Source organism: Filicampus tigris, chromosome 8, assembly GCF_054856515.1.
Source record: "Filicampus tigris isolate MCC_2025a chromosome 8, RoL_Ftig_1.0, whole genome shotgun sequence".
Taxonomy (NCBI): Eukaryota; Metazoa; Chordata; class Actinopteri; order Syngnathiformes; family Syngnathidae; genus Filicampus; species Filicampus tigris.
In genome coordinates, this window is record NC_141224.1 from 7007392 (window position 1) to 7034566 (window position 27175).

The 27175-nt window shown below is 44.7% G+C and overlaps 1 protein-coding gene across 2 annotated transcripts in view; it reads left to right on the plus strand.

Annotated features, from left to right (window-relative positions):
• The window catches only part of LOC147143283 (poliovirus receptor homolog), a 130850-nt gene that overhangs the window by 63968 nt on the left and 39707 nt on the right, over positions 1-27175 (plus strand). Inside the window, exons 6-7 of one of the 2 annotated variants that reach the window (XM_086037391.1) lie at positions 663-811; positions 14056-23643. In XM_086037391.1, coding sequence (XP_085893517.1) covers positions 663-811; positions 14056-14621 — 715 coding nt within the window. In that variant the 3' untranslated portion in view covers positions 14622-23643. Of the gene's footprint in view, positions 1-662; positions 812-14055; positions 23644-27175 lie in introns of those variants that run through there. The other variant, XM_086037392.1, reaches the window with a different exon arrangement.

The following is a 27175-nucleotide window of genomic DNA, read 5'->3' on the forward strand; positions in this document are numbered from 1 at the left end:
GCAGTATGTTCTGCAAAATGGATGATAAACTCCTCGGACGCTCTGCAAGAGATTTGCCAATCCCGTCGCACGCTGCGCTCCACATGCTCAGTCGTGAGTCATGTTTCTTTGATCCCGAATAGCTGATAAATAGGTGTTCATATGTTGTTAACGTTTGAGTTTTACAATCTAATGTACTCGGTAGCTGTCGATTAATCCATTTAATTTTGACAGCTCTACTTTTAACTCATTCCCTGCCATTGACGAATTTACTTGTCTTTTCACAGTCCGGCCATTCAATCCCAGGAAGTTATTTATAATTTTTTTCACATTTTTTTCAAATGTTAGTGTAAAAGAGGGTCTGAAAATGTCTGGGAATGAATGAGTTAAGTGACAATTTGCAGCGCAGCTGCCATTCATGTTTACTCGAGCAGTTCCTGTAACTGCTGTGTTCAAGTGCACTTTGGAAATGAACGTGAATCTGTTTGTTTCTTTACAGAATTACCGTATAAAACGAATCACTTGGGAAAGACTCGCTTTCACATACTTTAACACAACATTTGTAATATGGGATTTATTCTGTTAGTACTGTCATGTTGTTTGGACAAGCTTTTCCTCCAAATAGTCCAAACTGACTGAACGGCGTAGTGAAAATCCAGCCTAATGCAGCTGTCTTCCTCCAGTATGACAGGAGAGATGCCCGACACGGTGCAAATCAAAGACAACCAGCTGAAGGTGCTCAAGGTGGATGAGGCAGTCAACACCACTTTTATCTGCGAGGTCAAGAACCGCATTGGGACCGGCAAGGACCAGGTCACGGCCTTGGTCAGAGGTCAGTCAGATTTTATAAGTAAACACACCGGCTCACTGAAACAGAAGAATATGTATGCAGGCTGGATGATGTTGCAGAGGGTGGGAAAAAAAAAAAAGTTTGTGTAAATTGTCTCGGGGGACAATTATTGCAATTGTAGATAATGATGAAGTTCTTTTCATCATCCTCTATTCAGCAATACTGCGCTGGTAGTGTCATAACACGGTTTCAAGTCAAAGAACCAAGTCACGTTTTCCATGGATCAAATCACCCAAAAAAAAAAAAAAAAAAAACACTTAATCAAAATTTCATCACCCAGGCAACACATTCCAAGTGTAGTCAGCTTTTATGTTGTCCCCGGGAAATGACACATACACACATTTTCTCTAATGTAGTGAAAGGTTAGAAGGCCCAGCTGCTCTGTCCATTGGCATGTTTGTGCACGCATGTATAGTGTATACATGTCACCTCTCCTCCTGTGTCCTACTTTTTAATTGATGATGCTCCCTCCTTGAAAAGCGCTCATTTGCGGACGGCGTTTTCCTCCCATTTAAGTTTCGACGTCGACCGTTCCCCCTCGCTAACACTTTGCCTTTGTGCTATTTCTTTTATTTATTTGTTTTTAACAAGCCGCTGAAACTGAACTTCACCCTGTGAACGCTATGATCAAAAAAAAAAAAAAGGACATAGCTGCTCCGTATGTTCGGTGATTACAAGAGAGACTTGTGTAAAGCAAATGTGCTGCGTTCATTAGCGGCGAGGCCGCAATCGTCGTTAGAGTTTCACTCAGTTGGAAAATGACGCTTGCATCTCGTGGACTTTAAAGGTGCCTTGTGCGCCTACCTGCTCCATTAGTTCTTTGATTGGTCAGAATAAGCAGTTTTTTTGTAAAATTAATTGCTTCTTGTTGCAACCAAGGCAAGATGTAGTGCAGGACTTGGCGGATTCAGTCTCAAGTCGTTTGCCGGTTAAAGAAGACGGACATCAGCTAAGACTCAAATCCATGCCGACCTCCTCCTTCATGCATATTACTCTGCCCAATAGAACACTGGCATGGAAATAGGAGCTCGAAAAATATACAGAGAGATTCTAATCGGCACGGGACTTGATAAATGGTTAGATTTATCGATTCTCTTTGGGTGGTGGGGAGATATAGAGGCGACTCAAAGTCTTGCGGACCGTCCGCTGACTGAGAAGCCTCAGAGGTCTGTTAGCCTGCTAGCAAGCTGGTGACTAGCTAGTAGGATAACAGACTGCTAAAGCAGATATTCCATATTAAACATGATGTACTGTTCCCTGCGATTAGCTGGCGACCAGTTCAGGGTGTAGTCCGCCTTTCGCCCAAAATCAGATGGGTTAGGCTCCAGCACCTCCCCACGACACTGTACAGGATTAGCAGTTTTGGACATGACACACACACGATGTAGACATAAGAAAGTTGCTGGATGAAGTAGCGTCCCAATTTTGGTTTCACGTGTTCAGTGTTCACGCCCACAGCATTTGGGAGCGGAGAAGGGCTTGAGTTTTCGTGATTTTGAGGACGAATTTTACATATTTGATTCCCCCCCCCCCAATTTCAATCATTCATTGAATTTGACAAGTTTAACCACACTGTTTTCTGTGGTGTGTCAACTTCAGAAGACATTTATTTTCACTTGACAGTGACTTTCACCACATTTAATCAAAGCAAGAGCGTGCCACTTGAGGAGTATACTTGCGCCTTCCTGCTAATTCAGCCTCAGTGTCATTCACACCTATGTTTCCCCCTAATGTAAAAATAACCTCCACCCCCTCCTTTCTACACTTCTTAACAGGAAGTTATTTTCAGCTGACATAGTGGTGGTTGTGTTGGTGGGTTGTGTACTTATCCTTCGAATGGAGCATCTATGCTTTGCTTTGGTGACATCACAAGAGCCATCCTTGTACAATCCACGTTGCCCTCCTTATTTAGTTCTTTCCCTGTCTTTCCTCCATTCCCTTGGCTCCCCATATGGTGCCACAGCATGCGTCACCCTTCCTGTGGGACCCTTCTGTTCTAGCTGCCGTGCCAAGTGCGGGCGCCCTGTGTCGCACAAGCGATCACGCCGCCTCCCGCCGCGGCTTTACAGGCGAGGAGCAAAGCCGGGGTGTAAAAAAGTAAAAGTCCAGGCAGCGCGGGCGCACAGGCAAGCAGGCAGGAAGATTGAGGCTTTTTATGGACTAAGAAGTCAGGGAGTGTGCAGTGGGATGAATCAGTGCCATCATGCAATCCAGCGAAGGCACGAGGGGATGGAGCAAGCAAGTGAGAGAGGGAGGGAGGGTTGGGCGAGCGAGAGAGGATGCTGAAGGCATTTCAAAGTCCCATGGGAGTCTTGTGCCACTGCATCCTATCTGCCGAGCTATTGGCCTGCACTATCTGAGGCTATATAGCGTGTGTCTGTCTTGTCTCCAAGCCTCTCGGAGCGGATCAGTCACCCTTTGCTGCTTGAGCTGCTGGCTGCTTCCCTCGTCATTTCAACGTCCGCTCTCCTCTCTTTCTCTATCCCTTTTTGTGTGTGTGTGTGTGTGTGTATATATATGTGTGTGTGGGTGTGGGTGTGTATGTGTATATATGTATATATATATGCATATGTATATATATGTGGGGGTATGTGTGTATATGTATGTGTGTATATGTATGTGTGTGTGTGTGTGTGTGTTCTAACCCCGCTTTTCTCTCAGAGCTCTGGTTAAATTTGACTGTCATCTTCCTTCTCCATCTCATGTGGTCCATCACCTCCTTCACACTTTGGCTTACCCAAGAGCAAAAGAGCAGGGACGCAGGACTCGATGAGACCTGAATTTGCAGTGAGAGCAGAGAAATGTAATGTCGCCATTTGACTTTAAGTGTTGGTTCAATTTGAAAAAGGTTGTGAAATGACTCCACATGATGGTGCAATCAAACCTGCGGACGCTGTTAGAGCTGTCAAAATGGGCGGATAGGCGTGATCAATGCCGTATTTCCACCTGCTTTGTTTGTGTGGTAGGAAGGCAACTGACAGAAATGGTGTAAAATCTGATTTTGAAATTCCATGTTTTATGCAACAACACAGACATTATGTTCACCCATGAACACGTTTTAAACAGACAGCGGCTTGCATGACGTGTGTTTGTGAATGGACTGATGTTCAAATTTTGCGTCTATGGGAATGGACAGACTGGTGTTTAGATTTGGTGTCAAAGTGCAATGGACAGTTGCTAAAATGTGGTGTCATTGTGAATGGACAGGCGTGTGCATGGGTGGAGTTTTCTTTCTTTTGGCATATTTGCAGATGGTCACAGTTAGAAATGGGCGTTTGAGCCATTGTGGGAGTGAGCACAGCAGAATTGATTCCTGGCCAATCAAAGTGCCTCCTCTCATTCCCTTTAAATTCAGTGGAGGAGAGGCGGAAACGTAACCGTCTTGCTCGTTAGAGTCCGTGCAGAAGATTGCCGCGCGTAAAGAACGTTCAACGGGAACTGCAAGAAGATCTCCACTTGCAGATGATGTAAAATTGGCGGCTTGGGCACTTGGAGACAGCCGACCCTGACTGGTCGTCTCTGTGTGACTCCCCCCCTCAATAATCGGCTGATTCATCGTTTATCGGATTCTGTATTCTGCCAAATATCTTAACTGTCATCACCCTAAAAAGTAATCCATATCAATTGGTGCGTTCTTCTGGTAGTTGTGTATGCAATCGCACAGACAGACATTTGCACCACGCGTTTACTGCACGCGAAGCGACCGATGATGCATAAACGTACATGCTAGTTTGAACTCTTGAAAGATACGGGGTGACTCCATTCAAAACCCGTGGATGCCAGCGTGAAGACAAATGGGGCTAAGAGTGTCCGACAGGCGCGGAACGGCCAGCACCTGCTCGATAGCGGCCCCTCCATCCCCCTCCAAGCTCGCCTTCCTTCCCACAGCTGCATGAGCACGCACATGAGCGCACACACCGGTGTGCTTGTGTGGCCGTTCCCCTCCGTGTCGTCCTTCTTGTCCCGCGCACCTGCGGGCAGGCTGGCACAAAAATATCCCACCTTCTCTCGCTGGTTTGCTGACGTGTGCTCTTTTTCCTTATCCTCCTTATCCGTAGCCGGTTGTCTTTCAGCCTCCGCGACTCTGCCTCTGATTCCCCCCCCCCCCCCGCCGCTCAGGGAAGAGACTTCTGCACCCCCCCGCCCCAATGTTAGCTCCTTCCGACTGCTATCTCTACCACCCTCTCACGCACCAGGATAGCTCTTCCCGTAATCACAGTTTAGCGGTCTCCGTCCCTTCATCCAGCCCTCCGCTGGGCTGGACCCCGCAGGGGGCGCGTGCGCCTCCATCCGTCCTGCGTCTTAGTCCGTACAGCGGTGACTCAAAAAGTTGGCATGACCTCGTCTGAATTCGCACACATGTTCTGAGGGGCTTTCGGCGGCGCCGGAAATAGACGTCCTCTCGATTCGATGCGCGCGAGTCCTCCGAGTAGAGGGCAGAATGGGGCCGGAGCGTCTTCCTCCTGCGGGCGGGTTCTGGTCCGTCTGAATTGGTGCGGCTCCGTGGGCGAGTGCACGTCTCCGGCCATGCGAGAGTTAGCCAGAGAACAGGTCCGCTGGAGCCAAGTCTGCCGGCGGATTCAAACTGGCTTGCTGCCCGCCGCCCATTAGCGCACATGCACACGCGGCCCTTGTTCGATAACTTAACATGCTTGACAGCGAACGCTTCCCAGCGATGCCGGAGGTGCGGCCAGGCTCGGTGGTGTGCGTCTTTTTTTGGAAAGCTGCAGCCGAGGTTACTTCCACTCCATCTCTCTAATTACTTTCGGTCACTTGGAGCTCATGATCGCAGTGGACATGGCTTCAGAAGAGGCATGCTGATTTTTGGCTTCCGCAGTTTGTTGTTTATATATATATATATATACGGTCGAAAATGTTTGAACCCTTTGGACTTGTTGGATTTATTGCATACATTAGTGTTAAAAAGTAATCGTATCCGACCGGGTCGTCGCCGGCATTTTCCATGCCTGCTCGAAGAACCTGTCCACATGCTGGTCACATTTTATGACAAATTTCAGCAGAAATGCATGACAAATTACAAATCGTCTGTCTGCAAGTGTCTTCTCTCCAACCCACCTCCTCATTAACACCGCATAGATATTTTCTTCTGGTTCAGGCAACAGCTTGTGTTTCGAGGATGTCCCCTCTCCCTAACCTACTTATTTTAATACTATCGTCGCCTTGTTAGAAGGTGTCCACAGAGCGCCTGCACGGGGAGCCCCTGACGACTCCATTACATGGCGCTGTTAAATCTTTAAAGTGTTGTCTCAGGAAGACAACATCCACTAAAGGATTTGCAACAAGACTTTAGAGAGGGAGGGAGAAAGACGCATAGCGCTGACAGGAGCGACGCACTGAAAACTTGAAATGCAGCCAGACTTTTATGGAGCCAGGACACTGCGGTTAAGTTTTGACATTGAGAATAAAATTTGGCATTCTAGATTGTATTGTATTGACTTGAAAGAAGTACTGGCATTGAAAGAGATTATATTAAAAAATGAAATGCAGACAAAAAACACAATATATTATGTTCATTTTTTTTTTTTATGCTAGGACGTGTTTTTCAGTGTTGGTCTGTCCACACTTTACCTTCATATTTCTTTCCATTAGTAGTGCTTTTATTTTTCACTTTTATTTTTTTCCAGTTTCAATAGCCTGATTTACATCTTTTGATTATTTTCTTTGATGGCAGCATTTTGGCAGGTTAGGAAATGGCTAGGAGTGGAGGGGAACGCTGAAGACTGACATTGAAAAGCACATATAAGAATACAGTGGAATCATTTTTTTCAGTGCCAATACATGCTGGCAGTGTTCTGCTTCTCTGACCTCTAAGGTAGAAGGTCTGCGAACATCAGTTGACATCATAGTCTCAACAGAAGACCTGTCATTTATCTACCTTTGCCTTTTACACAGGATCCGTCCAAAGCTCTCGCTAAAAAGGCGGAAAAAAATCGGATGCAGAGTCTGAACTGCTTGTCTGACAAAATTTCAATTTCGCCCTACAGTATATATTGTTTTCTGGTACGATACATTATCTTTACCTACGTGGCAGATGTCCATATTGCAATGGCTATCGCATTTTGTATGCTTGATTTCCAAGACCACTTTTATAAAATGCCGAGCCTTCTTCAGCCACATACAGTAGATGGTGTGTGATCGTAGATAGCCAAGGAACTTTACTAACTTTGGTTCATGGGCCAACTGCCAAATCGTAAACATTTGTAAAAATTGCTAAATGTACCATCTGTGATCTCGTTTGGCGGGTAATGGTACCACTGATGAATCCCTCGGGCTAACTAGCTAAGAGAATAGAATGAGGATTGTTATTTGACTTTAGGACTAGTTCTCCATTGACGTGAGTGCTCTAGTGCAGTATCTGCTTGCAGAGAACTTCCTGTCACGTTGCATGTAGCAGGACTCGTCGGAGCCTGAGGTGCTAATGCATTTCTCGTGTTCTTTTGGTGAGCGCACGCTGAGGGGCTAACCGTCGCTTTCGTGTGTGTGAATCGCGATGTTTAGCACTGCCCGGTAGGAATAACTGGTGGGGGGGGGGGGGGGGGGGGAGACACAATTTCTTTTGGAAAGGGGCAAGAGTGAATAAAGAGAGAAATATACCTAACCTGTTGACCCTCTCCCGCTGTCGCCGCAATATTTTCCTCCACAGTCTCCACTTTACTGCAGTGCCCTCTTGGATAAAATGTGTCCCCTTTTCAACGGATGTTTTGCTTTTTGGAGTAATGTAAACATGACTATTTATCTTACAAGTTATGTCAAGTGAAACTGAAACTAAAAATTCAATGATGATAAAATCATTGAAAAGGAGACTTGGCGGAAAAAGTAAGGTGCTGATGTTTTGGTTAGCAACAAAGTGGATGTAATAAATCACATATACACTCTGAACATTGTTACATGAGTCTACTGGAAAGCTCTCCGAATAAGATACAATAACCTTCAAAACTGTTCAGGGAATGCGTTTTCCAACATGCTGTAAGAAATTCCACACCTGAAAACATCGGATACACTGTTTTAGTGTGTGATACTATTTGGTTTAGCAACTAATAGGAAGTAATACGTTGACCAATCACATAAGAGTCCACTGGAACTTGAGCCATAAAACATGACATCATATTAAATACTGCCCAGGGAACTCTTTTCCAGAATGTTGGAGAGTTGACAGTTAAATTAATTGGAGAGTCTGTTTCTGTAGGTGCCGCTGTTTTGGTTAGCAACTAAAAGGACATAAGTTGTTTAGTTGGCCTTACATGAACACAGGCAGGAGAGAGGTTGATTTGGAGAGCTCGAGCGAATATTGAAATAAACATAAGATATAGCCACATGACATGATTAATTTTCTTCCAGGGGCTTATGTCGAGAGCTGAGAGCGAGGAGACGTAACATGACAGAAACGCGGGTGCAAATTAAAGATGGCAGGGAAAATGGGTTTAGAAGAGACATCTGGTGGAGTGCGAGCAGAGATGGATAAAATGGGATATGGAGGAGCGGAGAGAGGCTCCTGTTAAGAGGGTCGAGCGCAGGTGTTGGACGGCGGCGAGCGTCGCAATTTGTTTCTTGAAAATAATCGGCGCTATAAGAATAATTCAATCCTGGCATTCATCAACAGGGTTTGTGGGGTGTTGCATCACAAAAAGGGGGAATGACAACAGGCTGATTCGTTTCTGTCAAATGTTTCAACAGCGGCGGCTGGTTAATCCTCTGCAGTGTCTGCCGGAAAAGCCAAAGCCGGAGCAACAGAGGGAAGGGTGGTGAACTTTATTGCAAAGGGGTTTTGATCGCTTTGGCAGCTGGGAATATGTTTGAAACGTGTCACCCGGAGTTATTTGCTTTTCATTGTGGAGCCCTAATCTCACAGACCAAGGAGGCGGCGGCTCTTTTGTCTGTTATTCTGAAAAGGGAAGACTGCGTTCTGTCATCTGATGTGTTGCTAAGAACATGCAGTATTTGACACTTTGCACCACATCCCAATACACAGTATGACTAACAATGACTTTTCTTCCTGTCGAAACCTCGGTATAAAGGTTGTAGCTTGATGGTGCTGTCATGTTGCATGGCACCGTGGGAGTTGTATTTTTTGCCATTAAGAACGACTGCTGTAAATTTGACACTGTTAAATAGTTTGAATTTATTTTTTTTAAAAAAGAAAAGGGGGGGGGCACTTAAAGTTGAAGCTGAGCCGTGATTGGTCGTTACCTGAGCCCCGAGCAACTGTAATGTCATTTTCAGTCGACAGAAGTGACAAAATGACTGCCCCCAGCGATGGTTAAAAATGGGTGGATTAACTCTTAATCCACAAACGCAATATTTATCAACTATTGGGCCTGCATAGAACATATTCTTGAAAGAAAATATGTTTGGGTTGACTTCCACTTTAAAGTTTTTAGGCTAACTTTTTTTCGTGTCCCACACACTTTAAGATTGCCTTTCCTTCCTTTGCAAATCCATATTAGATTAGTCTACTAGCCAGGTAGATGTTATATTTATAGGGTGAATCCATTGTTAAAAACCACCATTAAAACTGAATGAAAACTTAATCTTGCTTTCTTTCTTCTAACCTAATCTTTTATCCAAAGCCTTTTGGAGCTAACCAAAAAATGCCTTGTGACAGTACTTCACGTATCAGTAGTTTTCTTTGTGTCGGTTCACTGTTAAAAACTCCATAAAACTGAAAGAAGTTCAAGAGCCTTTTCTCACTGAAAAATTCCATGTGTTTACCTTGTATAGTATTGGCTCACAAGGTTAGCCTAATAAGGTTAGCAAACTAGCCATGTAGCCATGTTATGTGGTAAAAAGTATGACTATTTTGTTTATATTCAGTCATATTTTGGCTCTGACAAAAAAAAAAAAAAGCCAGAAGGTGACATTACCTTGTGGAACATTACCTCACTAACCCATACAAGATTAGCCTGCTAGCCACCTAGCTTATTGTGTTAATTTATTGGTAAAAAAAACACAATTAAAGATGATTGACTGAAAGCTATTTATTCAAAGTCTTATCAAACTTAAAAAAGCAAAAGCCTACTAGCCACATGGCTGTTAGCTATTTATAGGCACAATTCATTGTTAAACAACCTCCATTAACAATGCATGACAGAAAAAAACAGTTATGTATTATTATAAATGTTGTCAGTCTTCTCAATCTTAAAACTAAATTACAAGTAACATTACCTTGTGTAGCATTTGTGGAACTAGATTATCTTAATACTCATGTTATGATGTTATATTTATAAGGTGGATTCATTTTAAAATCGCCACCATTATTAATGAATGATAGATAACATGCCACAACAAGTATGAATATTTTAATATCATTCTTTCGAGATAACAAGTAACATAAGATTACTTCGCAATATCTTGCTAACCCCCATTGGCTTAGCCAACTATTAAACTCTGACTCAACCAGTTGTAGTCAAGAACTTAATAAGCGATCCTCTGCAAACCTTCTTTGTAATGCTGTCGTACATATTAGCTGTGTACAGCTAATGGATTAGTGATTCACGACCTATCAACAGGGTTTAGTTTGATTGCTTCCTTACTTTAATTATTGTTTTGAATGCACTATAACGAATTTTGTTCAGATGACGTTTTTGATCTCTCGTCTCACAGCGGAGTTAATCCAGACAGGCCAGGGTCAGGGTCAGCTCCCACTGATAACCGCGAGTGGACAATGGTCGCAGGGTTGCATGCTGGGCATCTGGCAGGCTTCCCAAAAAGCACCTAGAGCCCTGAACACTTGGCACACGAAAGCCGGCGCCTGTGCCAAGCCATCGCGCTGCTGTGCTGTGCTGTGATTCCGGTGGCTTTACTGGCCTGCGAGCACACTCTAGTAAATCTCCTCCTTTATTGTGCCAATTGAAGCGCGTCTGCGGCGCCAGATATTGCTTAACACAAAGCAGCGGATGCTCACTCGCATCTCCTGACCTAAATCATCCAGCGTGCTGACGGGGATCTGAAGATTAGAGCGCAAGCTCGACTGTTGACTTTTTGCACTGGCAAATATGCTGCCAGTTAAACTAAACAGTACCTGGTCAGTAGGGTTGAACACGCATGTTGTGATACTGTGTTGTCGCTCATTCGTCCAGCAGATTCATCACTGCTACGTCATAATGAACCGCTGTAATTATGGTTCCTACTTTTTTTTTTTTTCCTGATGGGGTTGTGGGAGCTGTCTTCATTAATTTGATAGAATCTGGTCACATCATACGGTCATTTGTTAGCTAATCTATTTTGTCATCACCATCATAATTGTAACATTTGAGACTGTCTTACCTGTTGCTCTGCCCGATTGCCACAATGTTACTCTACAGTCGCCACTTTGCTGCAGAATTAGTTTTTTTTTTTTTTCTGTGACCTTTGGCTCCTTACTGTGTAGTATCAGAAGACTGTCAGAAATCCTCTAATGTATGTGTTCATTGAGTCTTGGTTTTTTTCAGTTACATACTTCGCCTCAGAGACTGTGTGTGTTTTGAAAATTGCTGTTGTTTTTTTAGCACCTGGGGTTAAAAAGGCTTAGCCATTAACTTCCATGTCCACAATTGCATTTATACGTATTGGGATAATGAGTGACTTCTTTTTATGAGGGGAAATAGGGGAGAAAATTAATTGGGGGAAGTGGATGACATGCCCGGTGACCAACTGTGGCTGTGCGTCTATTCAAAGGAAGGTCACTGTTTGAGCAAATATGGTAATTCAATGGCTTCACTTTTGTTTTTTCACAAAACTATTCAAGTTCACACGGAGGCAGGCTTGCATTTTTCCAATGCAGTGTTTAGTCTTTTTGCTGTCAAACGTCCTTTTTGAAAAATATTGCGGCGCACACGAGAGAGGAAAGTATGAGTCGTGAGAGAGTGAACGAGCGCAGTATATGGCTGACGAGTCATACGGGAGCTCTGATTTAGGCGCCGCCGCTTCACTGCAGTGTTCACGCGCTAGAAGAAATACTGCCGTGTGAATGTCAGCGTCCTCGCCTGTTGGGTTTCCAAAACAAGTCCAAGTAGAATTTAAGAGGCTTCTCTTTGTGATTCAACCAATCAAATGGACACTCGAGTTGGGAGGGGAGAGGGAGGGGCTGTTGGTGGTGCGGAGGGGTGGCACGTCTGTGCTGTGCTTCTCCTTCATGCCTTCCTGGAGGCCCTGTCATTCCGCTGCATCACTTTGTCACTCACTCTCCCTCTTCCTTCACCTCCTCTTCTTCTCCTTCATCTAATTCCCACCCGCCACTGCTCCATTCATCATGATCAACCCCCGCATGGCCTCCACCTGTTCCGCACACACACACACACACACACACACACACACACACACACACGCCATTGCCCGCTCTTCTATGCCGCCACCGCCTGGGCTTTGTGATTTGTGGCCAGCAGCAGCAGCGGCAGCGGAAGCCTTGGACGCAAGCTTATGCGGTTGAAGGGCAAAGTGTCTGAGACCGTTTTGTGTGACGTGGTGATGGGAATGGGGGCAGGAGCAGTTGTGAGGCAGCAATGGGAAATGTCAGCGTAGCAAGGGGCCACCTGGATGCACGCCACTTCACCTGAGGGAGCCGACTGGGTTCTCCAGCTTCAAGGCACACAAAATACTCGATTAATCTTTCCCCTTGTCTGAGAAGCTGTCTGACCTAGTTGAGCTCTTGCAAATGTCCCTATAGTTTATCTTCATTGAGCTCATACTTACAATACTATGCAAAAGGAAGAAGCTACAGTTGGGAGTGTTGCTCATGAAACAAATTCAATTGGGCTAAATTTGGGCAGGGGAAGGAAGAACCCATTTTATTAAGATGATAACCTCAACTTGCACTTTTTTTTGTTATTTGTGGTCAGTTTAGCATCTGGCAGCCTAAAACTATTGCACAGCACTGTATCATCTGTAGAGAATGAGTGCCATTCACTGGTGACAATCAAAGCGATGAGTCAGGAAATTTCCTCAAATAGTGGGTGTTCCTCTAAGTAGCTGCCAGGTGACTTCACCACTGCAGACTAATAAACCTCACACCTCGCACAAATAGACGCCTAATTATGACTTCAGTTCATACACGCGGTTGTTAACCACACAGACATTCTGTTTGAACTCAGTTGTAGATCAAAACAGCAGCACCTACCAAAGTACATAAACATGTTACATGAACTGGCATCTTTATTTTTACTAGAAGACATAGTGGTCCTTGTGAGGATAAGCGGTATAGATAATGGATGGACGCATGGACATAGTGATTGATCCGCAATGTTCCATCTTCCGCTAAATGAGGAAATGCAGTATACTGTTATTCTTACCCGGGGGTCTCAAACTCGCGAACCGGCAGGATATTTTGTTGCCCCCTGCTAGACACCAAAGTTTGTGGCTCATGACAGCTTTTGGCAAAAAGTAATTCTGAAGTGACACCAAGAGGAAGGAAAAGATATCCTGTCGCTCAGTCCCAATCATGTCTTTTTCAAAACCTGCCGTGATCAGAGAGAGGTTGGCGACCAGAACACTCAATTTAAAGAAAAACAAGAGACGGACTGTTTTGTTGTTGTTGTTGTTGTTGTTGTGCAGAGTGGCAACCCGACATGTCTTAAATGCACAGAGAAAGTTGCGCTGCTCAAGAAGTCAGACGTCATTATTCAAGTCAACTTGCTACGGAGTATGCAAAGTATCATGCAGTTGAGAGAGAGAAGAAAGTCACCAATCTTGTTCATGTTCTGAAGAACTGTTAATGTTGTGAACTATTTTTAAGAAAGATTGGCAAGATTTGATTAGTTTTACTTTTCTTTTTATTGAATAATTGAACCTCTTTTACTCTTGTCTTACTTGATGTAGCCCAGATACACCCAGGCTCCATCTCCAGAGGCCCCCATGTAGATCGAGTTTGAGAGGCTGTAATCTGTTTAAAAAAAAAAAAAAAAAAATGAATTCAACTTTTCGTCTTTGTTTTGAATGAAAGCAAACACAAAAACGAAATGTGTAACGTTTTTTTTCAAGTGCAAAATGCACTGTTTCCAAGGAAGGTTGAAATCTCAATGGTTTTAGGGGCAATCCCAAGCGTACACACTACACTGACACATCAGGACCAACAGTACATTGACACCATCCAACCCACCCTCCCCCTATGGTCCTCTTCCTTTCCTCCTTTCACTCTTGGTGTCGGATGACTTTCCTCTCTTGGCACAATTCACACTCTTCTTCTTCTTCTTCTCCCCTTTTCTCTCCCACCCTTCCTCCTCCCCCTCCTACAGAGCCTTCAGTGAACCCGTCCAACGCCGGCGTGGTGGCGGGGGCTGTGATCGGCTCCCTGCTGGCTCTGCTCCTGGTGGCCGCCCTGGTGGCCGTGCTGGTCACCCGTAGCCGCCGCCAGCAGCAGGGCTACCGGGCCAACGGCGGCAGCGACCTCAAGGCGCGCATATTCGGCGGCGGCAAGAAGGCCAGCAAGAACGGCACTGGCGGCGTGGGCGGCGGCGTGGGCAACAACAACGGCCCCATCTATGTGTATGACGACGGCTCGTCCCATCAGGGGGAGAAAAACAACCACGGGCCCCTCACCATCGGCGGGCGGCCCGAAGCGGTGGCCGGCACGCCCACCGCCCAGGACATCCTGCTCAGCAGCGAGCTGGACGACGCAGAGAGGAGGAAGTTCGACGAGTTGGAGGAAGAGGAGCGGTACGACCACTTCTCCGGCGGCGCCCCCATCCTGCAGCTGCGCCCGCCCAACGAGCAGGGCGATATGATCGGAGACTACCTGGACGACGACATGGAGTCCCAGCGCGATGGCTCCGTCATTTCTCGGACTGCTGTTTACGTTTAAAGCAGGAGCGAGAAGGAAGGAGGAAGCGCCGAGGAGGAGTCCCGGGGATTTTTGTGCCTCCGTCGGATAGAGATGACAGAACGAAACCACTCTTTTATTTGAAAAACGTCATGTATTTTCCATATATGCTATTATTAATCACAGTGTAGCCCCAATACTGATTGGAGGAGGACGTTGTAGGAATCTTGCGAGTGGAGTATCGCTGTTTGGTCTATCACAAGGACACGGAGAAAATGGCAAAGATGGAATCATGCCCTAGCCGAATGGCATCACAGCTACAGACGATTCACTCTTATGTGCTCCGCAACGCAATGCTGTTGTCATGCAGTTCGCCTGCCCCGCCGTCTCAGGTCTCCTGCGGGAAACCGTTTTTTTTTTTTCCCCGCTGTTGGTAATCTGTCACGCTGTGACGAGCGGCGGGTGGTTTAGTTGCTCGTGATGGGGTCTGAAGGCACTAAACCATCAAGTGGTTGCGAAAGAATTTGCTTGCTGATGTCTGTTGTCTTTGTTTTTGCAGGCCGTCCCTGCCTTCCACGTCAAACCTCCAAATCACTGCCGCGTAGTTTGCATCCGTCGGGTTGATTTGATTCACACTGAAAGGCAGAATTTTTTCCGAGGTCCATGAGAATGACTAGTGAGGGTTGTCACCTTTGATTCTTTGGATTTTAAAATACAGCAACATTTTTATTTTCCCTCGAAGTCTACTACAGGGTAGGAATTTGTTAGTTACTGGAGTCAAGGTGTATAGCCACTTTCAAAAATCAGTTTTTCAGAATTGCCAAAACTTTGCTCTAGCAGTTTGAGCTGTTTTTTTGTCATCAGTGTAGGCGAAGTGACATGACCCCTCCCCCTCCAGTTGTTGGCACTCGACTCATCTTCATTTATATAGCGCTTTCACAACAGCCAACAGCAAGCAAGCACTGAGGCCAACGACTTTTCCCCTTGTTGAAAAAGTTGTCTCTTTTGGGAATTTTTCCCACAGCTTGGTCAAAGAAGGCTATGCAAACGTGGCTCATAGAGGAGGCAATACTTCCAACATGACATCACATTTACATTGCGAGAGCGCCACCCAACACTCTTCGACAAATTCAAGGTAGCGATAAAGATAATCTTCAACGTCTTGAAATGAACGTTGGCAATCGGCTATGAGTGTTAGAATGTCTACAATTGGTGAAATAGACTACTGGATAGTCCAGGGCAAATAACTAGCTAACCAGCTAACATCAGTTTGTTTCCGCTCTGAAGTTACCGCATTCGTCTGACGTTAAGGGCAGAAAAGCTACTCATTCCCGGAGAAATACTTTTATTGTTGTGCTACATATTGATTCCATTTAGAAATAAATGTTATTTTCTTTTTTAGATGTACTAATGTACCTACAGAACTTGTTAGATGGAAAGTAAGTTATTTACCCAAACATTTCAAAATCATAGATACCGTGAAACTGCGATATTTTTGCTCACATTTATCATACTGTCAGAGTCTGATACTGGTCCTTTCCTACTTAACGGGTCCTCGGCTTACGATGGTATCGACATACAATGTTTCAAGTTTATGAATGGCACGCAACAAACGAGTTTTTGCAGCAGAGGCCGTACTTCTGTGTGTCTTAGGATTGTCTGATTTTCATGGGAGAGAAAGGTCCATCCATACAGTTTCTGTAGCGCTTGTCCTCATTATGGTCACGAGTGAGCGGGAGACTATCCCAGCTGACTTTGGGCGGGAGCTGGGTTACACCCTGGACTCGTCGACAGCCAACACCAGGGCCGAGACATAAGGCCTAGATACACCAATCCGACGTCGGAGGTCGTGAAGCGTCGTGGCGTCTGATTGCGCCATCTGATTGGTGTAGTTACCGCCGGCGTAGCGTCAGAGCCCGCCAGAAAGCGTCGGCGTCGTGACATTTTTAGTCACGCTGATCGGCAGTTAGCTAGCAAATCAGCGCTCGGAGCAAGAACGGGAAGTGACAAATGCGGATAAACAGTGAGCACTCCTTTGCTGCCTTATCGGCTTACAAGTACAAGAGCGAGGGTTGACAATTTAAGTATTTCAAAATACCGTGTCAAGAACGTGAGGGTTTACTTCGCGTGGGAGTTTGTGAGCGAAGAATATAGCTGAATGCATGCATTGTTTACGTTTTCATAATCCGCCCCCGGCCAATAGCTTTCCGGTTGGATTTTTCCTAACCATGCGGAATAGTGATTACCGCCGCCGATGGTATGGAGGAGTACTACATCTCACGCATGCGCAGAAGGTACTTTAATGGTCGTTGTGGTGTATTTTTCCAGTGTGACGTGCCGACGGCCGGCCCGACGCCACAGGGGATAAGCGTCTGTCACAGTTGACCAACGTCGGATTGGTCTATCTTGGACTATACATACACTGCCGTCCGTAATTATTGGCGCCCCTGGTTATGAAATGCTCTTTAGCTTCTAATAATTTCAGTTTCTTTCTAAATGATGGAGGACCAACATTTTAAAAAGACTTAAATCCAACCTTTAATTCAAGTACATTTACCCCGGGGGGATCCCACATTAAGAATGAATTGTTTTGCATGAAATCACTTGTGCTACAATCATTAGCATCCCTAACGTTAATACTTTGTACAAGCCCCTTCTGCCAACCAAACGGCATGCAGTCTTCTCCTAGAACGGGCGTATCCAAACTATAGCCATCCATTTTTCAGCGGCCTGTGGCATATACTAAAAATGAAATATTTCACACGGACCACAAACCTAATTTAAAAAAAAAAAAAAAAAAAAAGGTGCAGGAGGGCAGAGTGACAAGGGAGAGTGTTGAAAAATTAGGTGCCGCTACTCCTAATACATTGGTTTATACTATATAGAGCTTTTGTAGCTTTTTGTATGACTAAAATTACACAATTTTTATTAAAATCGCTGTGGTTTCTTCCACTTAATGCTTTGTTAAGGTCCGATTTCAATCCTCAAATAACTGATTTAAAAATGGTCATCTTACTACAGTTTGCGCTTGTTTTAGTCCGGAATGTGGAAATTAGATTTGGCTGCTGCTCAGTGCAGGGGTGGATCTAGTCTAGCAGTCTTGAAAACTCATTACCTATTCACCTTATAATCTTGAACATAAAGCTGTTATGTAGCAGTTTATCAAATTAACTTGAAAATAAGTAACATATAATTACTTGCTTGATTGAATTGACCATGTTTAATACATTAAATCCAAACAATTTTAAAGTGGCCCTTGCGCTTTTCCACTTTTCTGTATGTGGCCCTCAAACAAGCAACTTTGTCCTAGAATGTTTCACAAGGTGAGAGAATAAAGAAAGAGGGACCTTTGACCATTCCTCTTTGCACAGTCTCTTAATCATCCAGAGAATGCAATCCTCTCCTCTTTAGATCACTCCACAGGTTTTCAATAGGGTCTGGGGACTGAGATGGCCATGCTTGTTTCTGTGTCTGGTGAACCATATCAACAATTTTCAGTGTGAGGATATGCTTTTGCAATAAAAATGGAATTCATTTAAAGTCTTTCAACCCATCATATATATAGAGGGCACTGTAGACATACTTACAAGTGTTTGATTAGGGGGCATTCCGCCTCCTTGTAGTTGATTTTGAAACTGAAAAAACTATTAACCATCCAGTGGTTGGAAATAGTTGCCGCATTGTGGCTCACTTACTTGATCACAAAGTTCAACCTTTATGATGGAGTGCTCCCCCCCCCCCACCAAGGCCACCGCCTTTGTCATCGTCAAAGCAGTAAGTGAGCCAAACACGACCAAGGTAGCGTGTTTAACAGCTGAGCCTTTATTCCAAGTTCCGATACCGCCACACGGCATGTCGGTCGCATCATGCGTCTGTCTGTCTGTCCCTCGCAGCCACGAGTCTTTATGTGCTGTATAAACCGGAGCGCGTTTTGGGTTTGAAACGCTGACACGGTGTTCACATGCAACCGCGTCCTGCCAGGCGCCGGCAGCTAAAAGGTAAACAAGAGAGTGACGGGAGTGAGGTGTAGCCGAGATGACAGGGTCAAGGGGACGGAGGGAGTCTGCGGGACGGCGGAGGGGAGCGTCTCGTCACGACACACGAGCACTTCTGACAGAAGGAAGTTTTGTTTGTTAATGAAGCGTGAAGTCGCCGGCTTAGCTGGGACCAACAGATTGTCGCCGCTTATCCTTTATGATGTAGCATCGGCTTCCGTGAACGCCATCATCCTTTTTTTTTTTTTTTTCTCTCTGCAAGTCTTTATGGCCACTCTGATTGAAAGCAAGGCAATGTCAAGGTCAGGGCCACTTTTTCTCTTTGCTCGTCATGTGTCAAACAGCCCACTTAGGCGATTCGGGCCTGACATGGCAGCACTGACGAATCCACCTGGGGTGTCCGCGGTGAGCGGTTGGCCACCCTCCGCCGCCTACCGGCCGGTTGACGGATGGCGCGAGGCATCACCGCATTAGCATCTATAGATTTTCCTCTGAGATCATGCAATATTTTTCTCCATTAGCGGTTGCCGTTAAGTGTGGAGAATTGATTGGGGGACATAAAAGCTTTGCCTCGGCCGGCGGAGTTATATTGACTAACAGGCAACACGCGGCGAAATGGCCCTTTATGATGCAGCTCCGGGCCTGATTGTCTCCTGACTGTTAATTCATCTCGCTAACGAGCCGCCGGAGGCCCGCTCGGGCGCTCCCTCGCTACATCTGTAGTTGCCATTTAGTCACCGTATCACCCTGATCATGAATTTTCCTGACCTTCTGATCAGCTGCTTTTCTTGCATCGCTGGTAAATGACTGTGCGAGGCCCAGCGGAGTCTTGAAGCATGCTGCCGGTTGCCAGGTCAAGCGCTGGCTTAAGCACCGCCCAAGGCAGCGGTGACTGTACTAAAGCTTTTAACCTTGAATAACGGGAGAGAGCTTGTGTTCGCCAATGTTGTTTTGCCTTGCAGACTGGTAACCTTCTTGAAGGCAGAGAGGGTGGGGAGGGGGGTAGAGGTACGAGATGCTAAGCCCTGCCCTTTTCCTTTTCCTCTGTTCCTTGGGCTAGCTAAGAAGCTAACAGAAGCAGAAAATTTCATCGCGAACTGGCTTACTAACACAGCCTTCTTCCACGACTGACTGATATGATGCTATTTCAAATCAGCATATTGAAAATCATCCAACATATTGGACGTTTCGTCCTTCTGATTCCAAAATGCGCCTTAACCCCTTTAAATGCCAAGAACGACTTAAGTCGTTCTTAGAATCAAAACATTCAATGCGAGGGACGAATATTGTAGTTCTTTCATTGGGAGGGGTAGAGAATCAATCAGATTGATTGTGTTTCCTTTTGAAATTCCTAGCGCCTAAAAGGTAACTTTGGAATTGGAAGGATTTGTTCAACAGCCATTATTCCGGGAATCCGGGGGGGGTTGGCATCTCTAAAGGTCATCAGTTGACAAAATTGGGGAAAGTAATTAGTGTTGCAACATATTTCTTCCTGGCCTTAAGCCAGGTATACACCGTATGATTTTATTTGGCTACACTGTATAGCGAAAGCAGGACATGGAGTCTTTGGTTTGATTCAGTTCCTACAGTGCTGTTGTAACCTAAATTTGTATTTAAGTCAGAGCACCAGAGCACTCAAGAACACTAACGCTAACCTACCCTAGCCTTGTAGTAAAGGCATAAATGTTTGTATAAAAAATGGCCATGAATAATAAACAATCCAATGGAAAACAAAGTGCGGCGATAACTTGAGCGTGCCTTATTGTAGTGCGTGATCACATATTCTCACATCGCCGCGCAAAGTAGTTCATTGCGCGCTGTTTGTAACCCCGACAATTGACTTTGTGAACCTCGTAAACTGGAGACTCCGTTTTGCAGCACAAAAAACAGCTGTTGGACCTCAGACGAAAGCTAAAACAATCTGCCCTGTGACACTTTGGCAGTAGTGACCCAGTGAGTTCACATCAGTGACCAATAGGACGACTGCGTGAACACTCACCCAGTGTGACCATTCGGCACATTTCACAGTACGAAAAGGTTACATAAAACAAAGACAACCCCTATCAACCGCAAATGCAACATAATTCCCACATAACACACCAGATTTACCACACATACCTAAAAGCCAAAAAACAAAACAAAAAAAATAAATCAAAATGTTATTTTTGCACTTGTGTGTGTGCGTGTGTGTGTGTGTGTGTCACTGCTACAAAGAGATATGTGCGTGTAACATTTGGTGTTTGGGGATGAAAATGGCATCAATTTGGGGGGGGTCAAATGCTTAAACTCTATGTACATTTTTTGATGTTGAGGTGTCTGTGTATACTATAAATGTAAGCATCTTTATTTTTATTGTGGGAAAAAAAAAATTGTGGATATTTATTCAAATGTAGATATCAGCCTGGTGGAGCCCATGTGGCGCAATGTAAAGGAAAAGTCGTTGTGAATGTACGTTTTTACTGAAATGAACACGGCAGGTTTTGTTTTCTTGCTGAATTTATGCGCCTATAAGCCTTTTTCCTCCCTTTTTTTCCCCAATTTTGTCAATTCAACAGAATAAGCACACATTGATTTGCACAATTGGCGGTCTGGTGTTGACACCGTGCACCTCATAGAAAAAAAAAAAAATGTGCACACAAGTCATAATTTATCAACTAGCGTCGTGAGGTGTGTGTAAAGTTTTGCGATCAAGTAGGAAGGTTTTTTTTTTTTTTCCCCATCGGCCAACCTTTATCACAGCGGAAAAAAAAATGGCCAAGCAAACTTGTTGTTTTGCTGGCGAGGCGTCGACGCCGAGAAACATTCGCCCACTCACGAGCGCCCGGCAGCCGCTCTCATTATGCTCGACTCCCACAGCCCAACTGCGCTCATACATGCCATCCATCGCCTGACACTAGCCCACACACACACACATATACGCACACACACGCATACATAACCATACAAAAACATATCTTCCTTCTTTGCTTGGTGGTTGTGGCAAGGCACGTATATAGCCGGCGGTTTGGAAAGAGTCTGATATTTGTCCTGCATTTTGTTGCTTTCCATCAACAAAGTAATCCGACCATTGGCTATTCACCCATGCTTTTATTTTTTTTTATTTTATTTTTTTTAGTAGTTTGTCTACTTTGCTGTACTTCTACATTGGAATTACAGCTTTTGGCATTTCATCAAGTGGCTGCTTTCTACTCTTACGCAGGGTACACGTGCCAATTTTTGTCATCTTCATGGATTTTTAGATGGGAGAGATGCCACACAGGGAGACGAAAATGACTCTTAGTGTGTGGTGTACCCAAGGTGGCCATTACAGCACATCATACACTTAACAGTATCTTGTCGTAGTACCAAAGGAAAAGTAGTCAAAGAAGAAGAAATAGTCGCTAGCCTTACTGCAGGCTTATCTGGTCCGTAAGGGGAAAAAAATCCCAACACACCCCTCACCACGGGACAAATGATCAGGGTAATCTTTGAAAAACATTCGACAATCTGGCCTTTGCTGACTTTGATCAGAGGACAGCAAAATGTGTCAAATTTGGCTCGGTCGTGTTTTTAATTAATTTTTTTTTCTTACTTTTGCCACTGCAATCAACATGCAAACAGGGAGCCGCCACCCTCATTTACCATGACGTCCGACAAAATGCTTCTGGAAGGATCCGCACTCGATCCTTCTCTTAAGCTACTGTCAATAGCGCTCCTGTCGTAACTAAAGTAGACAACAGCAGGAAAATGCACTCGAGTGGCTAACAGGATGCGCGTCTTGCCAATCAAGCTACGGGCTCATAACGTGGGTGGCGCTTCAGATGATTGTCATTCTAAATTGTGTAAGCAGCTCCAAAATGCATTTTGTTACATTGGCCAATAGTGCTAATAGCGTGAGCTATATGTGTAATGCAACAGGCACCAATAAGCTTGAAAATAACGATGTGATTCCTCGTGATATTGATATTTTGTCCCACCCTTAGTAGATGCATAGCCTTGTTTGCACTTAGCCTGGGTCCGCTAGCTCACTCATCCGCCATCCGTGGAATCAATATTTGATGTTGAGACTGGACTGACAGATGTAATTATATGATATATTACATTATTGATATTTTGTCGCACCCATTAACGTAACGCTCATGCCATTAATGAAATCAATATCTGATGATGTATCGTGAGCGATAGCAACACGAACCACCGCGATATTGACGTTTTAGCCCACTCCTTGCGAATGCTAACTTAGCCCAGTTAGCGAGTGGTACCGCGAGAAACTCTTCTGACATTCATGGTATCCATATCTGATGTTGGCTAATTGCTGATGAAACGTTTGTTTTCTTTCTTGATGCTAGCATCTTCCTATCTATTAATCGGTGTTTTCCTGCTTGTCTGTTCTCGGTGCTTTAAATTTCCGATTGAAGCGCTTTTGTCTGATCACTCGGTTAAAGTAAAACGCTTACTCTTTACTATTTCGTTTTTTCCCCCCCCAAGTCTTATTACATGGAAATCTTCACACCATGATATCCAACTTTTTCCATTGTCCGCAAACATCCGATGACACTACAAAGCCTTAACATCCTCCATCTCATCAGTGAAAAAAAACAAATCATTCCTATGTAAATAGTATAAATATATAAATATGTAGCAGAGCAGAGGAAAAAAATGAAGTACTAATTTATGGTGTCACGTTTTGTGTATTGCTCAGTGACGGCTACGCATGAAGGATTTATTTTGGTTTGCTGTTCTTTTGCCGTGCTTTATAATTTAACTGTTTTCCTTTGCCAGTGCTTTATTCTCGACTGCCACGCTGTGATTGCTGCCAAAACGCTGGCAAATGTGCTTCGTCGTCTATACAATTTGAAATGTACACGCGCAGCAGAACAACACTCTTACTCCGAAATGTGCTTTTTATCGACTGCTCTGTGGAACTTGTTTTTCTTTCTTTCTCCTGTTCTCACTCTTTTTTTTATATTGATTTTCAAGCAGCAGATAAATGGGGGGAGAACAAACAGGTGAATTAGACTGGTTCCCGCTGCTATTGTAATGTCTTTATTTTTTCTTACTTGGTTATTAAAGACTTGTTGATTTTTGAAGTTTCAGAGCCTGGTGTGTCTTTTTACCGCTCCAGCTAAGGCGGACCAATGCTGCTCATTGATTCTCTCCGATTAAATTTATAGATTAATTAGTGAATGCCTGAAGTCGGCCGTCTGTGTTGATTGCATCAACCACACACAAAAAAAATCCTCGCTCAAATAGTGGCTTCACTGGCACCTATCTTTACCCATCGGCGGGCACGACGCAGTCTTGATTAAAAAGTAAACCTCTGACTCAAATAAACATCTCCCCTGTGCATGCGTCATCCACTTTTGAAAATAAATGCCTCCCTCAAATAGACGCTTCCCTTGTGCATTTGTCTTTACCAATCGGTGGGTACTTCATACACCTGATAAAGTAAATAAATGCCTCCCTCAAATAGACATCTGCCTTGCCTGAGTCAATTAATCATAGTTCTCTGTTTTACAATTTGAAAAAAAATCAATGCCTCCCCCAAATAGATGCTTCTCGTGTGTGCGTGTGTGTTGGATGTGTGTGTATGCATTCATGCGGTTTAATTCATTGCTTAGTCATTCACTTGATAAATGCCCCCCTTCTGTGCATGTGCTAATGCGTGTGTTAACCATGGGGTGTGTTGTCCACTTTGAAAAAATAAACGCCACTCTCAAATTGACGGTTTCCCTGTGCGGGGTTGTGTCATTTGCTCAAGAACATAAACATCTCCCTTTGGTTGCGTGTGTGTTACTCGCAAAGGTGGGTATTCAGTCTGACCTACGGACCGGTCCGTCACTGATGGACGTCCGTTTTGCTGACGATAGATGGGAAACCTACAATAAAAAAAAAGAATTTAAAAAATGATAAAAAGACTGTCTAAGCAAAGACGGACGTGGATTTTTGTCCGTCTGTGTAATCATCGCTAACCCTGTAAAGTCCGAACGTACCTCACAGTCCATCATTGACAGATGTTCGTTTTGCCCGACAAGACACGGAAACGCGACCCAGACTACATTGACTGTATATGTACAGCAAGTGGCAGTATGCACCAAAGAGATAATCATGTGTTAGTCATTAGTCAGGAAACATTTTAATCCAGAAGGATTGTACCTATGGCAAAAATGTGACATGGCATACTGGTTAAATTAAGCAAAACTTTACCATTTTAATCAAATCGGTTCATATAATGGATGGATGGATGGATGGATGGATTTTTCATCAGTTCATCACAGTTTGGTTCAGCTTGAAAAATAGACGGACGGACGGGTACCCAGGCTGCTGACGGATGACGAATGATGGACTGGGAAACTTGAGTAAAAGGCCCACCACTGGTTATTCGATGCATCATCAACTTTTTAAATAAAAAAAAAAAATAAAAAAAACACCCTCAAATAGACGCTTGTGCGTGCGTGTCTTAACCAATCAGTGGGCACATACTCTACTTAATAAAAGGTAAATGCCTCCCTCAAATAGACATCTCTTTTGGGCCTGTGTATACTAATCATTGGGTGCAGCATCCACTTTTAAAAACAAAGGCCTCCCTCAAATGGACGCCTTAGTTATGTGTGTGTCTTTAACAACGACGGGCATGTCATCCACTTGATAAACAGCAAATGCCTCACTCAGTGAATGTGTCGTACACTTTGAAAAGAATCAACGCCTCCCTCAAATCGAAGTCTTCCTTGTTTGTACAGTCAGCGAGCGCGTCATCCGCATGATAAAAACTAATAGTCTTGCATGTGTGTGTCTCAATTAATCTGCAGGTGTGTAATCCACTTGAGAAAATAACTGCTCCTTTGTGTTAAGGATTTGCCGCCATGTGAGTGGTCTGCATGTGCGTCGTCCACTTACTCAAAAATAAACGCCTCCGTCTCCCATCAGGAAGAAAAACTGGCCGTGCTGCTGCTCATTTTATTTACCCCCCCACCACCACCACCCCCTATGCCCCCACTCTCATTTCCTGCTGTTTGTCTGCCTTCAACCTTGATAAATCTGTTTGCGCGTCGACGCCGTGGCGATAACGCTCTTGTGGGAAAGTGAGAGAAGCCGTTTTGAAGATTATTACCACCTTTCTCTCATTTGTCCACGTCGCCCCGCTTCAGCCGCGAAGTAAACGCTCCGCCTCAGTAACGCGTATGCGCTGGCGTGAAAAGTGATGACAGAATATTACTCGTCAAGTACGCGCCGGTGCGGTTGGCGTTTTCGGCCTGGCAACGTGGATACACCGCTGTGCTGCGGCACGCTTTATACATACTATAATAGTGTGCCGCGACGCTTTGTGCTGGGCCGTGGGATTTTTCTCATGGAAAATATTTGCCCAGCCCCAATAAAGGTTGGGAAACACTGCTGCATGAATGGCCTCGACATAGAGAGGCCACATTGTTTGGAGTCTGACTCAAACTTGTTCGGTCAAATTTTAACAAGCGATTGGCTTTGTGGGCGACCGAATGGAAATGTTGGCAAGACAGTTGGTTTATGTCTGACGCCTCGACGTCCTCGTTGTTTGCCTGCTGCTCTGATGGCGTCACGTGTCCGTGATGTGTGTCATCGCTGGCTGCTTTTCTTTTGTGTCAGGCGTCTTCTGTCAATGCACAGCTATTTACCGCGTGGCCAGGGCCGCCATCTGGACACTCTAATTGCTTTGGATTGGAGGCCGGTGACTTCGAAAAGCACTCACACACACTCGCACACAAAAACGCGTCTCACAGGCCGTCGCCTTTTGTTTGCCAAAGCTGAACGCATGGAATAAAAGCCTCAGAGCATTTCTGTGTTCGCCTTTATCTGATGTAAAGGGGCTGACCTCTATAGCATACAGTAGAACCTGTCTCCGACCCCACCCCCAATGTGAGCCTCAGGCCGCTAACCTGGATCTGAAGCCAAACTGACAGCAGTACCACCAGTGCCGTCTTCAAATGACGCTTACAGTGATGAGACATGCTGGTGTACTGGCCCTCGGGATGTACGGCTAGCTGTTAACGCCAAAATATACGTCTGTGCGTGTGTTTGTCAGTTAATGGGCGGGCGCATCATCCATTTGAGAAAAAGAACACCTGCCTTAAAGTGGAATGCAACCCAAACACATTTTTTTTCAAGAATATGTTCCCAGCAGGCCAACTAGTTGAAACACGGCATTCTGATTAATATTACGTTTGTGAAATATGAGTTAAGCAACAAAATCCATACGTTTTTAGCCATCTCTGGGGGCGGCCATTTTGTCACTTCTGTCGACTGAAAATGACATCACAACTGCTTAGGGCTCAGGTAACGACCAATCACGGCTCGGCTTCAGAAAACAGGTCAGCCGTGATTGGTCGTTACCTGAGCCCTGAGCAGTTGTGATGTCATTTTCCGTCGACAGAAGTGACAAAATGGCCGCCCCCAGAGATGGCTAAAAACAAATAGACACTGTACATCATCCAGTTAATTGGTGCTTCCCTTGTACATGTGTTTGCGTTGCGTTGAGTGCGCCATTCTCTTGATTAAAAAATAAACACCTAACTCAAATGGAGCCCTCTCTTTTGTGTGAATGTCTAAATAAATAGTTTGGAGCCTCATCCATTTGAAAAAATAAACGCC